The sequence below is a fragment of the Lycium ferocissimum genome, chromosome 2, assembly GCF_029784015.1.
Source record: "Lycium ferocissimum isolate CSIRO_LF1 chromosome 2, AGI_CSIRO_Lferr_CH_V1, whole genome shotgun sequence".
Lineage (NCBI taxonomy): Eukaryota > Viridiplantae > Streptophyta > Magnoliopsida > Solanales > Solanaceae > Lycium > Lycium ferocissimum.
The window spans coordinates 5,635,604-5,650,418 of record NC_081343.1 but is presented as its reverse complement, the minus strand read 5'-3'; the positions used below and the strand labels follow the sequence as shown (position 1 = coordinate 5,650,418).

The following is a 14,815-nucleotide window of genomic DNA, read 5'->3' as shown; positions in this document are numbered from 1 at the left end:
TAAATAAAAATGTGATTGCTACTTGAAAAATGTACTGTGCTGTAAAGAATTAAAGAATGATATTTACTAAAATGAAATTGTACTGGTGTGTTGTGCATGTGCAGATGACTGTGAAAAAATAATGATTATTGAAACTGATTTAAATGACAGTAGATTGATAAAATCATAATATTTGCATATATAAGGATAACTCCCAATAAATTATGTCAAATTCGAAAAAGATGTGTAAAATCTGTATTTTGTACTATTTAATCGATTAGGGATCCCTGAGACATTGATGTCAAGCACGACGAGCCAAAATTGGGTATCAGCAATTTGCCCCTCTTTGACCGGAGATGATATAAGAGTCTTCGAACAAAGAAGTTGATGTAGTGGCCAATTTTGGCTTGACTTTGAAAAGGATCATTTGATAATAAAAAAATTAAAAAAAAGCAAAATTATGTGCTCTGAGTTGCCTACATACCGATGGTTGCATGAGTATCAGGCTATGTGTAGTTCTTGAATTGATATGAAATGACGTGGAACGAATTTGATTATTGCCCCTTGATTCTTCGCGACAATTATGATGCATGGAGCCACCGGTTGCTAGCGAAGACTAGCAAATTCCGATATTAGGGGAATGTTGATGAAATGGAGCCACCTATTACTGGCAGTGATTCTGATGCAAACTCCAATATTAGAGGAGCGTTGATGAAATGTTACCGATTGTTGGCGGTGACTCTAATGCAAACTCCAAAGACTAGCAGAGTGTTGGTGCAAATAAATAATGCTTGCACTTCGATGAGACTGCTGCAAAAAGTAAACCTTTACTTCGATGAGAATGTAATGCTATTGCAGAAAGTAACATCTTTGCTTCGGTGAGAATGCAATGTTATTGCAGGAACTAACGCCTTTACTTCAGCGGAAATGCAGTGCTAGTGCAGAAGATAACTCCTTTGCTTTGGCAAAATACAATGCTGGTGCAAGAAGTAACGCCTTTGCTTCGGAAGAATTGCAAGGGTGCGGAAGATGACGCCTTTGTTTCGGCGGATATGGAGTGTTGTTGCAAGAGATAACGCCTTTGCTCGGGCGGGAATGCGATGTTGTTGTAGGAGGTAATGCCTTTGCTTCAGTGGAAATGCAGTGCTAATGCAGAAGATAACGCCTTTGCTTCAAGGCCTTGTATGGATACGAACCACCCCAGCCAACCTTCGAGCTAATTGCTCAAACTAAGCTAGATTCAATTGACCAAATTCTGAGGGAAAGTTAGTTAATGAGTAAGGTATTGCAAGATTGCTAGACAACCTCAAAAAGGCTCAAAATTGTATGAAACATTATGCAGACAGTAAAAGAACAGAAGAAGAAGGTTGGCGACACAATTTTTCCTTCAAAAGATCCACCTTACTGCACTAACGACGGGAAGATTTTGACTGAACCGACGGCCATTCTTGATCGTCGCATGGTAAAAAAGGGAAACAAAGCCTCAGCTTAGATTTTGGTTTAATGGGCTAATCTCTCACCTGATGAAGCAACATGGAAGGAGCATTCAGTCATCAAGTCCCAATTTCCGAATGGAGATTTTTAAAGGGAATGGAATTGTAACGAAGAGGAAGAAGAATTAAAGATATTGTTTTTAATGTTCCCAAATTAATTAGGGATTTCAAGTTTAGGGTCAAACCTTCGAGTCAGTAGGATGGGTCTATTTCTAGCTGGTTATGAGCCCAGATAATGATTCCAGTATGTTTTAGTCTTTTACTTACCTGAAGCCCATGGCACATGTCGCCTTCTGATTAGGTGTAGCTTAGTGAGGAAAACACTGTCCTTTTATACTTTATTGTAACGATTTGCCGGGTATGCTTGATGAATGAACAATTTCTATTCTCTTCAATTAATTATCCAAAAAATCATCAAAAATAATTATTATCTTCACAGATTCAGAATCAATAATTTCTAATTTAGAATCAGATACATTCCAGATTCAGAACTAGACACAATTCCTGAGAATAATTCTGTAGTGTTGTATTATCATCCTGGTCAGAAAGTGTTGTATTATTATCCTAGTCCTGATGTCAGTGATTTTGACAAGCATAAAGCTGAAAATTGCCTTGCAATTGACGAGATCTGGGCTGTCTATGATACGCTTGATCGTATGCCAAGATGTTATGTCCACATTAGGAAGGTATTTGGTCCTGAATTTAAGATGGGGCCTCATCCAGAAGAAGAACAAAGGGAGCGTGCTTGGGTACTTACTCTGATCTATAGTTAAATGTACTATACTCTCTTTAGGTACTTACTCTTTATTTCAAATATAAACAAAACAGCTAATCAATCAGAGAAGCTAACCCGCCCCACTGATCAACAGATAATTGCTTAATTCATTAACCAAATGTTCTCTATGCTACCACTTCTCTAACCTCTTAGGCGAAAGAGTAGGAATTCTATGATGATGCAAGGTTTCTCTCTTAATTTATAACGCGTAGACAGATTAAACCTGCATGATTGGAAATGTAGCAAGATCCTTAAAACCATCAAATAAGTCTAAATAGTCTAGCACATGCAAATGGGAAATCGCACAATCACATAATGAGAAACAAAATCGATGCTAAGATGACGAACACCAAAACCAACAACACGTTAATGGTTAAAGAGAACTTAATTAAAACCAACACAGTTTGTTTTAGTGATAGCAACCCATTCATCCACAGCAAAAGCTTAATGTTGGCTGGATCATTTTGCCTTGTACTGACCCTACAAGATGTGTAAGAAACATAAGGTTAAAGATGTAATTTGTCGATATATATCTTGTGCATTATATATGACAAGATTTCTAAAAAGGTAGGAAAAAACAAGGACATCTATTGACAAGAGTAGCAATTAGGGCGACTAGTAAAAGTGAATAATCAAATATATTGCAATGGATAAAAAGTTGCACCAATTTAATTTGGCTAATGTCTTGTATTATAATTTTCCTTAATTTATCTGTTGACTTACCGACTGATATCCCCGCAAAGCATCAAGTTGCAGACAAATGACAACTGGGATATATAAATAGGTCTCACTATATATGTGCATAAAGTTGCAGTCGTGCATGTCAATCGCCTTCTTTAGCTGGAGTGACAAATTGTTAGCAGCCTTTCCCTGCTTAAGCTCCACGACTAGTTCCAAAAACTGATGTTCTAGAAAAGAGCTCACAGCATCATTTAACTAGGATACCCAACTGCAGCAATACGAGCAAATTAATTCCAATGGTATTAGATATTCAGCATAGACTCCAGTCTAAAGGAAAAAGAAGAATTGGAAAATTCCTTACTGAACTTCAAGTTTCAGAGCAGCTAATTATAGATAGAACTCTTCCCCTAAGCTTTTCAAGTCTCTGCATAAAGGAAGAATACAAGTTTGAAAAAATGCAGCTAATATGTAATACCATGACTGGATGCCAGGACACATACCAAGCCAGATATCTTTGCCCATCTTTCAGCAGAAGCACCGGCGTCTTTTAGATGAGAACAATGTGAATGATCATAATTTAAATAATAAGTTGAATTTTCGGTTGCTTCAGCTACCCAGAGGTTATTAATGTTATCTCTTGCTCTCTTGATGAGATTGCAGAAACAAACCTGCAAAAACATCACTGTTTCAGCTGGGTACAAATTAGAGAAACACCAGACTTCATCAACATTTGAGTTTTGCTCTACAGTATAACCCTTTAAAATCATTAATCAGGAATACTGTGAGGTGCATCAGTGACATAATGTTCTGGATGGGATACATGAAAAGACCGTATGAGAAAATTGTCCGCTTATAAAATTTGCATTACTAAGAACCCGGACCCAGGTGCCTTTAAGCAACAAACCCAGTTGTTAGAGTTGAAGTTAATAGTATACCACCATATCCTGTATATAAGAGGATTAAGGTTTTCTGAATAATAGTCATTAGAAGAAAGAAGGATGATAATACACAATAAGTTGCTTCCAGAAAATCAGAGGTTCAAGTTCAATACTGGTGGCTATGAGGAAAATCACATACTGCAAGTAGTTTACTCCGTACTCACCGTAGATCCTACAAGGTTAGAGTTTATTGGTGCAAATGAGTCAGTTCTTATGCATGGTGAGGTGAAACTGATGGCCATCAAGGTTTCTGATTCATTATTGGAATCTAACGTAGCTGTCGATCCATCAGCTACAAATACCCACTGCTTCTTTTGATGAGCTTCTGTATACAGCTGCCCCACAAAAACTACCACCGCAGCAATATCAAACTCCCTGAGAAGTAAAAAACTAAGTGAACAAAGAAGTTCCTTGCTTCGGGAGCACAAGTATTGATTCTAAGATATTACCACCAAGACCGACCTGGACATACGAACTTCACTCAATTTATTCAGCGGAATTGATTGGCGAGGACAAAAAAAGACCCTGCAGGAACAAGTATCAGATGTATAGTAAAACTGTAAAAGCATAAACACAGCAGATACTTACTCAAAATGCTCAATTGCCAGAGGAGACAAAGGCAGCCATTTGGCTGTGGAGCCTTTCGCTTGCAAGTAAAGGGTGCTAGAGTCTGAGCTTATAGGTGTAAGCCCTGAAACAGCAAAAGCTTGACCCTCTGCAAGCTCACTTTGCTATACAACAAATCAGTTAGAGATGGAATTAGTACAGAATTGAGAAACACATAGCAAAAAACGATACAAGGTTAAAGAAAAATATTTCAGTGCAAAATCAGATAACCAAGAGGACGTCAAAGCCCAATATCAATACCTGTTTCTCAGTTGGATTCCATATTGTGATTAAGCCTTCCTTTGGACAGCACTTCAATGAAGTACTTTTGCTAGTCAATCCAACAACTCTAACTCGCATAAACGGAGTGACGTCTCTTTCAGCAAGCCCAGCATCTTGCAAAGCTCTTTCAAGAGATTTCTGCAGGTCAGACTGCCGCAATGCCTGAAAACGACAAAAAGGGAATCATGACTAACCAACTTCCAATGGCTAAAGCGGGTGGAAATGAACATACCTCCAACTTTGCTTGATAGGATGAAAATAAGTTCAACTGCTCTGAAGTCATCTCTGCCATCAGAAGTTCTGGTTCTGCAGCTCTCTCGAGTATCCTCAAAATTCTTGCCCCTTCTTCACTTTCATAGTCGCTTCCAATGTAGGGATCTCTCTTTTCTCTTTGAGATGCTGAGACTATTCCCTCCACAACGCTACAGCGTCTAGATTGACAACTCATAAACATAGGTCAGTACAAATCACACATATTCAAAGATAAAACCCATCAAATAGTATTGAAGCTGCATTGCGTGAAGGTTGGGGCTGTATTGGGAATACGAAAAATCCAAGAGATAGGCATGCTCTAACAGAAGGAACTCCATCCTAGAATGTCAGTTTTTTATACTATGACAGAAGGAAGAAGAGTGACAGGGAAAGCTCTGAAATAGCATGCTGCATGCAAAACCTTTTGGCTTCTTTACTGGAAAACTCACAAGCTTGATTTTTGTTAAAGAAAGTATTAAGATTTATTAAGACCTTTTTCCATCATAATTTGGAAAAATTAGCTCAAGTGCTCGCACTATGTTTCAGAGAAGGAAGGCCAGTGGCGGACCCAGGATTTTACACAAGTGGATTCAATTAATAAATATGGATCAATGATGATAGTCAATATTCTAAGTAGCATCGAGCAGAACAAGCTAAATTTGCCCTTTAATTGATCTTTTTTGTTAATAATGTAATTTAAAGTAGTTATTCTAAATTGACACTCTTTTTTCTTTTAAAAAGGCGAGCAAATTTTTTTCTCGCAAAGTACCTATTTAAATTTTCTTAAAGCTATCTAATTTAAAAAATTGACTTCAACAAGAATCTAAAATTTATTAAATTTAGGATATATAACAAAATCATTTATAATCATCAATGTTGTTATCTCAGAACAAAAGACAATACAAAAGAGATTTAAACTAAACAAAACTAATTAACAAGATTAAGAAAAACTAACAAACTCAATATAAAATTAGTTGCATCTTTTAGCAATAAATTATGAAAAAGAGTACCAAAATTCAATTTATAAAAGGATTAATCTTTTTTTGAAGTAATATAGATTTTAGAATTTTTTTATTGAATTTGAGAAAAAAAAAATATAAAAGGTGAAATAGAAAAAAGAAATTCAATCTGAAGGTTAGCTAGTTGACTAACGTTAACTACTATTGTTGGCCTTTTTTTGGTTTTCCGTAACATGATTGGACAATTGGCCTACCATATACTGAACACCAAAAGCAACAAAAAAAAGCAACGCAAAACGTTGCCAAATGGATTCGATCTTAGATCTGCAGTGTGGTCTTGAACCCACTTCACCGCTGCACCAGTGCTAACTCTTGCATTAAGGGGATTCAAATTTCTTATATAGTCAAATTTAACGATAATTTTCCCTATATAAACAGTAAAGTTACCGATGAAGTGGGTTCAGTTGAATCCACTTGACACCACGTGGGTCCGCCCCTGAGGAAGGCCAGCACCAGCATTACATAACTAGAGCTGCATCAGTCTTTTTAGTATTGAGCAAACTAACATTTGTACTTTTTTTTTACTGTCACTTCTTGTCATCTAACATTTGTACTTTTTGTTTACTGTCACTTCTTGTCATTCTTTATTTTCAACCCACCAGACTAATAGTTTGAACCAAACCCAGCTACCAAATCCACCATTAACAAACACCACTCCTTACCACCTAGCCATCACCACAAGCCATATACATACATACAAACATAACATACTGACGTGTTAATACATAATTCTTTTAAATAAACATCATCATTCCCAAAAAAATTGGATCTAGCAGATGGTGGGCATTTGACTGCATCTTAACTGAGTACTGGTTTGCTGGAGGATGCCAAAATATTGACAAGTCTAGACAATTCACCACTATTAAAGTTGAAGGCTTACTAAAGCAACTTCAACTGGAGAACTTTATGATAGGACTCATTCAAGGATAATCTAGGCTCAACCCCATGCCCACGCACACAGGGTAAGGAGAGAACATCTAGCCACATCGAGTTGTATGGGAATATGTCTACCACCCTCTATCTTGTTGGATCCTTTCATATGTCCGCTCTTCTTGCATTCATTTAACAACTATTTTCCTTTTCTTTGATGTTATTCTTTTAGCTCAGTGCGAGTTATTTTCTTTTGATCCTTTGCCTAATGGAAAAAGAGATACTATCCGCGTTGTCCATAAACTTCATTTGCTTGCCTCATAACGATTCCAGTATTCAACATGATCAGAATGGTTGAACCACTCAAATTTTAAAGCAAAGGTCAAATATTTCTATTTGTAAAATATATTCAACTGAAGGTTTTTAGGTGTTCTCATGCAATTTGTGACTGTCATAGTTACCAAAACAATGGTCAAATCAGTTGACATAGAGCATTACTCAACTCCATTTATGTTTTGCATTTAAAAAGTTAATCTGCTATCCTATTCTTGATAACTATTGCTAGTATAATAGATTAGTATAGATGTCTGACCCACTTCAAATTTGATGGAAAATCACATATAATAGCAAGAAGTAAGGATCAGTTTACAGATGAATAAAACAAGTGTGCCTCTTTTACATATGTTGCAGCTAAGAAATCATATTTATTGAATAAATCAAACGTGGACTTAAGAGTGATCCATAAGATTGTTGCCATAAATGTTAATCCCTCTGGCCCCATTTAGTAGGCGTTTGGCCATGAAAACCAAATATGTTTCACTTTATTTGGAATTTTGATGTTGGAGTTGAAGATGGAATTGTGTTTGGTTATAATTTTTGCAAAGAATATTTGGTTGTTTGAATGTACTGAAAGTGAAAAAAGTGAAAGAAAAAAAGAAAAAAAAAAAAAGTGAAAACAGGGTTTTAGGTGTTTTCCAAATTCCAACTTCATGGCCAAACGCTGTTTTTCAGATGAAGTGAAAAAAAATTCCAGAAAAAATGAAGTATTCTCATGGCCAAATGGGTTAAGTGTCTTACTTTCCTTTTTGGTTTGTCCCAAAAAGAGTGCCTCTTTCTATATTTAATAAGTTGACAAATCAAACATCCAACATGACAGGTTTAAAACCACAAGATTCAAAGGACATTTCAGTAGATCACATACATATTTAATTTAGGACCACAAGATTCAAAAGTCTCTTTTTATTCCTTAAACTTTGTGCCTGGTCAATCTAAAACACCTAAATTGGGATAGAGGGAGTACTAAACTGGGATCAGACGCACAGTGGTCTACGATGAAGGAGTTAGGGCACAATTCCTGATGTAACACAGAATTCAGATGCGGAAAAAGCAAGAAGCTGGTAAAGCAAATTGCAAAAAGGGCAGGAGTTAAATGATGCAACTCAAAGGAACCGCCTGAAGTAAGGGATAAAGGTAAAAGTGGGAAGCACAGAGCTATTAAACTGTTCAAAACCTAACTGGCATTTGCTTGATGCAAGAAGGAAGCATTGCGAGCCAAACTCATGATAGCTTTTCTCATCCAGAGTGAGGCAAGGATTGGCTGCATCACTTAAGTTCTCTTTTTTCCTCTAAGTGATAGTTCTTACCAATTAAAGAAAGAGTGATCGATTTCTTCAACTTAAAAAAGAATTGCAGAACCCATAAAGCAGATATGAAGAGAAAGGCGGAGAGAAATCTTTTAGCAAGTTGCAGTCGAAAAAGCAAATAGTGGTGCATTTAGTATCACCTTTCATTAAAATACTGCATCTCTCTAGCTTCCATCCGTTCAGATCTTACAACGAACCCCCCATTACTTAACCTGGATGCCATAGATTGCCATTAGAATCAAAACTAATGGTCTTCCCTAACAATTTTCAATTACCTTTCCCTGAAGAGAACAGGATATATCCTTGAAATTCCAACCAATGTAATTGGAACAGCACCTCCACCATCCTTGATTGACATAAATGATAATGGAATACCACCACCTTTACCTAACAATGTTTACATGAAGCAAGACAGGGCAAAGGGAGAGGAAAAATATTATAATGGCATGGATAGGATAAAAATGCAAGTAATGAGCTCTTGGTATTACACTATTACTAATGCTTACAGAACCCCAAACGAGATGCCCAATGAGCTCTATATGTCCCATTTATATGCAGCAGCAAACTAGTCGTCCCTGATGCCTGAAATTAATGCAGACCTTTAAAAATGCCGATACAAACTGGAAAAGCCGTTGAAAGCAAAGCTGCTAAAGCCACAACCTCAAGAGGTGACACAGGACCTGTCCAGCCACACAATCCAGCTCCCCATATCTTTAAATGACAAGATAAGCTGTGAGCAATATGAAATTCTGACAGTCCCTTAACAAGGATAGACTATAAACATTAATTTAATGTGGTACCCTAAGCTTTTGGCCAACAAACAGCTTTCCAGCAGCCAATTTCTTGGATAGTAGTGTATCTAAGACAGCAATAATTGAATACCTACAAAACAAACAAATTTTGCATGATCATGAACTCCAATTTATAACACAATGATGGACATTATTATTTTTCTTACCACCCATCTGTCAGTTCGACTTTTGCACAAGTTCCATTTTCGGTCGTGCTAGACAATGAAGATTGAGATCCAACTGGGGAGTCACAAACTGAATAGATATTGGAAACGCAGAGTACCATCATAGAAGAAGGTGGAACGTCTCCTTCTAAAATTCTCTTAATTGCAGATCGATGACCATAATTTACTTCTCTTTCATATCTGTCCAAAGAATGAAATGATGTTTTTATTGTACCTCTGAGATCCAAGAGGAAATACACAAACTGGCTGAATTACGGATACCTATATTTTAATTCTTCAAGTACATTGCAGATCGTCAAAAGTTTCCCAGAAATTTTGGCATTGTAACACCTCTCGTAAGATGCAAGTTTCCAAACAATCCACTTATAGTGATTTGTAACCCACCTATTGGAATGATGAAGAATATATGTAAGCATGTCGCATCGAAGAACAATTTAAAAGGCAGATAAAATTTTATTAGACATCAACCATATCAAACGACAGAATTGTCTTGGAGCCTGTTTGGATGGGCTTATTTTAAGCAGCTTATAAGCTAAAAAAAAAAAAAAGTTGGGTAGCCCAACTTTTTTTTTTTTGGCTTATAAGTTGTTTTCAGCTTATAAGCTGCTTTAGATAAACTAAGTCAAACGGGCCCAATTATTTTTTTGAGCTTATTTTAAGAACAAAATGACTTTAAGCTGGCCAGCCAAACACTCAAAAAAGCTGAAAACAGCTTATTAGCAACTTATAAGCCAATCCAAACGGGCTCTTGATCTGCTCATCAGAATGTTGAGAACCGAATAGAAAAGTACACCCATGATGATTTCTCTATAGATCGATGATCAATCTGCGGATCTAAGAGAAAGTAGCAGATACAAGTGCCAGTGATTCTCAACAATGTCAGAACTGTATGTGAAAGCTATCACCAAATCATTTAGTAGGCTTTAACATAAGTTGCCAGACACACACAGATGCATAATTCAATGGGTACTATTACCAACTGCTACTCATACTGCTACAAGAGGTCAACAATCATTTAATGCAAAACTTGAAACTAATTGGTTGCTTTTGATAATTGTAGCTACTCCAAAGGCATCTATTCTAATATCCAACAAATTTTCCACAATGTTCTGGCAAAGAAGTGTAGGAAAATTACTTTTTAGAAACATATTGCATGGAAGCTCCTGATCGAGATAGCATCTCCAGAAAGGACTCTACCCCAATGCAACCTGAGCATGATTTATCATTGAAAACATAAATCTCAGCAGTATCTGGATTCATCCTTCTCACTTCATCTGGCAGACTCTCTAGCTGGATCTCCACAGAACATAAGAAGTATCAGCTTCCAAAAACAAAGTCATCAACTGAAAAAACAAATTATTCTGGTCCGTTCACACCTTGCTCTGGATTGGTAGGGGCTTTCCCAGATACTCCTTCATATACATTCGTGGCACATGGAATGGATATCGAACTGAAACCTTCCCTTTTTGAGAGGGTAATTTCGGTGCTAAATTTGAGAACCCTAGTTAAATGATATCAAACTTGTCAAAAATGATTTAAGATAAGCCATAAGGAGACTTTTGACAAATTTCAAATATACCGTTAGCAGCACCGGAATCATTTCTTTTGAGAGGAGTTATGATGTTGGCACTTCGAGGCTTCTTGAATGGAGAAACAAAACTTCCCCCAGGTTTCCTCTTCCGACCAAAGTTCTGGTTTCTATCGGCAAATCCTGCTCCAAAGCTATTTGAGATATCCACCAAAGGACCCCGAGAAGGCCCTTCTAGAAATTTAGCTTTTGAAGCGAAGTCATTCTCTCTAAGGTCCATAGTTGTTGAGTTCTTGTCGAACGGCTGTCCATGCTGTGGAATACTATGGTCTAGCCCACTTGTGCTTTCTTTTGCCACAGCATCAAATTCCTTCATCAAGTTACTCGCTGGAACAAGATTCTCTGTTTTAATCGAAGACTTCTTATGATACAAAGTTGATCTCAATGGAGATGTAAAAAGGCTTGAGGAACCACTGCCTTTCGCCGCCGATAAGAGGGAAACAGGAGTATCTGAGTTCAATTCTTTGGTGGACGCCTGATCAACAAATTTTTGGTCTTTTGAAAAAGAAAACAATGGATCAGCCACATCGCCTTCATCTACAAGACATCCCAGCTCTGGATCTCCAAGCAGACTCCTTGCGCGTTTCAATGCCTCAGAGGAAACTGATATTGATCTACCACCAGCAGTATGGAACTTTATTGGAGGAGGTTTATCTGCACAGTTGAGAATCTCCTCTGCTGGAGAAACTGAGGAGGTAAATTTAACATCAAACGGAGACAATGAAGCATTAGTAGACCCTGTGCCCTTTACAGTCACAGAAGGGAATGGAAAGAGCTGGTCTGAAGATGTTCTTTTCATTTCAGAAGCTGGAAATGTTTCAATATCTTGCAAAGCCCAACAATGCCTTGGCCCTATTAAGACCTGCAGAAGATATATTGACTGCTTTACCGGAGCCTGTCTGGAACATGCTAAATTGTTTCTCCAAGCCAGCAGATTGTGGAGCGTTAAGAGATTTCCCTGAGCCTTTCTCGTTTTCTCTTCCAGTTCCATGGCCTGCATAATAATTTATATTGGTAATGCATATCCGTAAAGTCAAGAAACTTAGATAATGGACTCCGCTGTCTGTCTACAATTGACAACTATAACATTATATTCCAGTCAATAATCCAAGATTAAATTTTCGATTCATTTTAGGTCAAATACTGATTCTAAGTTGCCACATATTTCTTCTTCTGGTGTTATTTCCAAAAAGCCCACGGCAACAACAACATACCCACCAAGTGGGGCCTGGGAACGGTAGAGCATACGCAGACCTTACCCCTACATTGGGATGTCGAGAGGTTGTTCCAAGCAATGCAAAGCAGTAGGAAAAAAGAAGTCATGGCAACATACTGTTGAAAATATAATTAAATATTAAAAGTGTGCTCTCTCTAACCGCTTAAGTTGTGGCCATCTCATCTAAAAGCTTAAGCTGTTAGAGAGAACACACTTCTTAATATTTAATTATATTTTCAACACATACAACACTATAGCTTTAATTGAATAGGGTATTTTTTTAAAGCTAGAATAAAAAATAAAAAAAAGGAATTCGAGCAAATTATGAAATAGAGGTATGGAAAAGAGAGTAAAATGTGAGACCTGTGATGGAAGAGTGCTGCTTATCCGCTAATCTGGAGCTTCCTGATGTATCTCAAAGTGATTAATGTCAACTTTATTAGGGAAGAAACAAGTAGGGGTAGGGTAAGGGGGTACCTTGACGCAAGAGATCGGGCATAGATTGGAGGTGCTGCTGAGGAAGAGGAGGGGGTAGGGGTAAGGTGGCTTCTTCCATGACAGTCTCCACTTTCCATCCCAACACATTCCCGGACACGCTGTACAACTGCCACGTCCGCATTTTCCGGCTATTGAAATTTCTACAATAGAAGGCTCCACCCCCTTTTTTTAATAAAAAAAAAAGCGGGAAAATTTTGTTTCTCTTTATAATAACTTATACCCCGCCCGCGCCAATCTCTCAAATTATCAGCTGATATAGAGGCCCAGCGGGCCCCATACCGTGAGTAGCTCAAAAATGGGCAATTTGCAGGATTGGCCTTAGCTGGGGGTGCTCTTTAATTTTTGTCCCTCAAATCAGTGGTCTTTAATTTTTGGCCTTCACTAAAAACCCCTTGGTTTCGGGTTCGAACTCCCGCTCAATCAAAAAATTTTAAAAAAATCGCAAGCCATAAGTTGGGTTTCAAACTATGCCTTAAGACAAATATATATATATATTTGCTAGAATTTTGCAAACCTCTGCCTTAAGGCCTAACCTCGAGCAAATTAGGCCTTAAGGTAGAGGTTTGCCTTAAGGCCTAATTTTGGCTAAAAGTTTGCCTTAAGGCATAAGTTGGGGCCCATCTTATGTCTTGCGAATCCCAACTTCTGTCCTGCGAATCCCAACTTATGCCTTGCGAATATTTTTTTACTGAGCCTGAGTTCGAACTTAGAACCTCCGGGTGTTAAGCAAAGGGCAAATATTAAAGAACACCAATTTGAGGGGTGAAAATTAAAGACCACTCCAAAAGAAGGACAATCAGCGCAAAAAAAAAAGCTCAAAAATATCATTTTAGCTTACTGCTGGACCACGGGACAATCAGCGTTCACTCCTTTCCATTCATTTTTTTTTTTGGCATGGATTGGCCTTCAAAGGCGCTGGTCTTTAATTTTTGACTTTCTCTTAAAAAAGTGACCGAAAATTTCTTGAGCTTCTGGGTTTGAACTGCTCGCTCAGTCAAAAAAAAAAATCGCAAGACAAGTCTTCCAGAAAAGTCTGCCTTAAGGCAGAGTTTACTTTAAGAAGTTTGCCTTTGCCTTTTCCTTAAGGCAGACTTTACTTTAAGCCAAAAGTTTGCCTTAAGGCAAAAAAAAAAAAAAAAAAAAAAAAATTTTTTATTCTGCTGGAATTCTATAAAAGTTAGGCATTAAGGCCTAACTTTTGCCCAAATAAACCTAATTTTGCAACAAAACTCTGCCTTGCGTTTTTTTTTTTTTTTTCTTAGCGAATAGTCGAACCCAGAACCTCGGGATATTTTAGGCGAAGGGCAACAATTAAAGACCAGCAATTTGAGGGCTACAAATTAAACACCACCCCCGAATAAGGGCAATCATGCAAATTGCCCCTTTCCATTTGACCAAGTAAAGTCGAAACTTTTGCTGGAAACTCCATTAAGTGCATACTTAAGACACTATTTTGAACTTACCTCAATCATAAAGGATTAGTTTTGCCATTTTCTCAAAACTTTATATCGGCACTAAATACTTAAAACGCATTTGAATTTTGCTAAGTTCAATTTCGGGATGTTAACATCTATATGCAAGTGTTATTGATACTTACGTACAATTTTAAGTATTTGTTGGTAAGTTCTTAGCCGATTATTTTATTAGCAATTTAAGCTCAAAATAATTGGCATTGTACAGTAAGCTTCAATTATAACGTTGTATACGGTAAAAACCGGATTAATGCTTAGCCGGTGAGACCGGGGACCAAGAAAAGGAAGAAATCGAGCACGGGCGCTCAGACCGAGGGTATTGCGTCAGTAGTGCTTGATCAGAAGAAGTCGGAGGAAAGCCGTAAGGTCCGATTTATCCGGGGTAAACTTCTTATCACAGCTAGTCCGGTTTCTCCATGGCCGAGTTGATCGTGGCCGTTGGTCCGGTTTCTCCATGGCCGAGTTGATCGTGGCCGTTGGTCCGGTTTCTCCATGGCCGAGTTGATCGTGGTCGTTGGTCCGGTCAA

At 37.7% G+C, this 14,815-nt stretch overlaps 1 protein-coding gene across 1 annotated transcript; it reads right to left on the bottom strand.

Moving 5' to 3' along the window:
* Window positions 1–2,478: 2,478 nt before the first annotated feature.
* LOC132033200 (protein BREAST CANCER SUSCEPTIBILITY 2 homolog B-like) lies at window positions 2,479–12,983 on the bottom strand. The gene is given in 22 exon segments (XM_059423103.1): window positions 2,479–2,727; window positions 2,971–3,196; window positions 3,295–3,352; window positions 3,429–3,596; window positions 4,031–4,241; window positions 4,329–4,391; window positions 4,455–4,597; window positions 4,734–4,916; window positions 4,987–5,185; window positions 8,679–8,750; window positions 8,814–8,925; window positions 9,045–9,120; window positions 9,199–9,249; window positions 9,339–9,420; window positions 9,497–9,694; window positions 9,776–9,898; window positions 10,650–10,804; window positions 10,891–11,015; window positions 11,094–11,929; window positions 11,931–12,096; window positions 12,682–12,723; window positions 12,796–12,983. Coding segments are annotated over 20 exon segments (3,204 nt in total). The 5' UTR covers window positions 12,938–12,983; the 3' UTR covers window positions 2,479–2,727; window positions 2,971–3,196; window position 3,295.
* Between the last annotated feature and the right edge of the window lie 1,832 nt (window positions 12,984–14,815).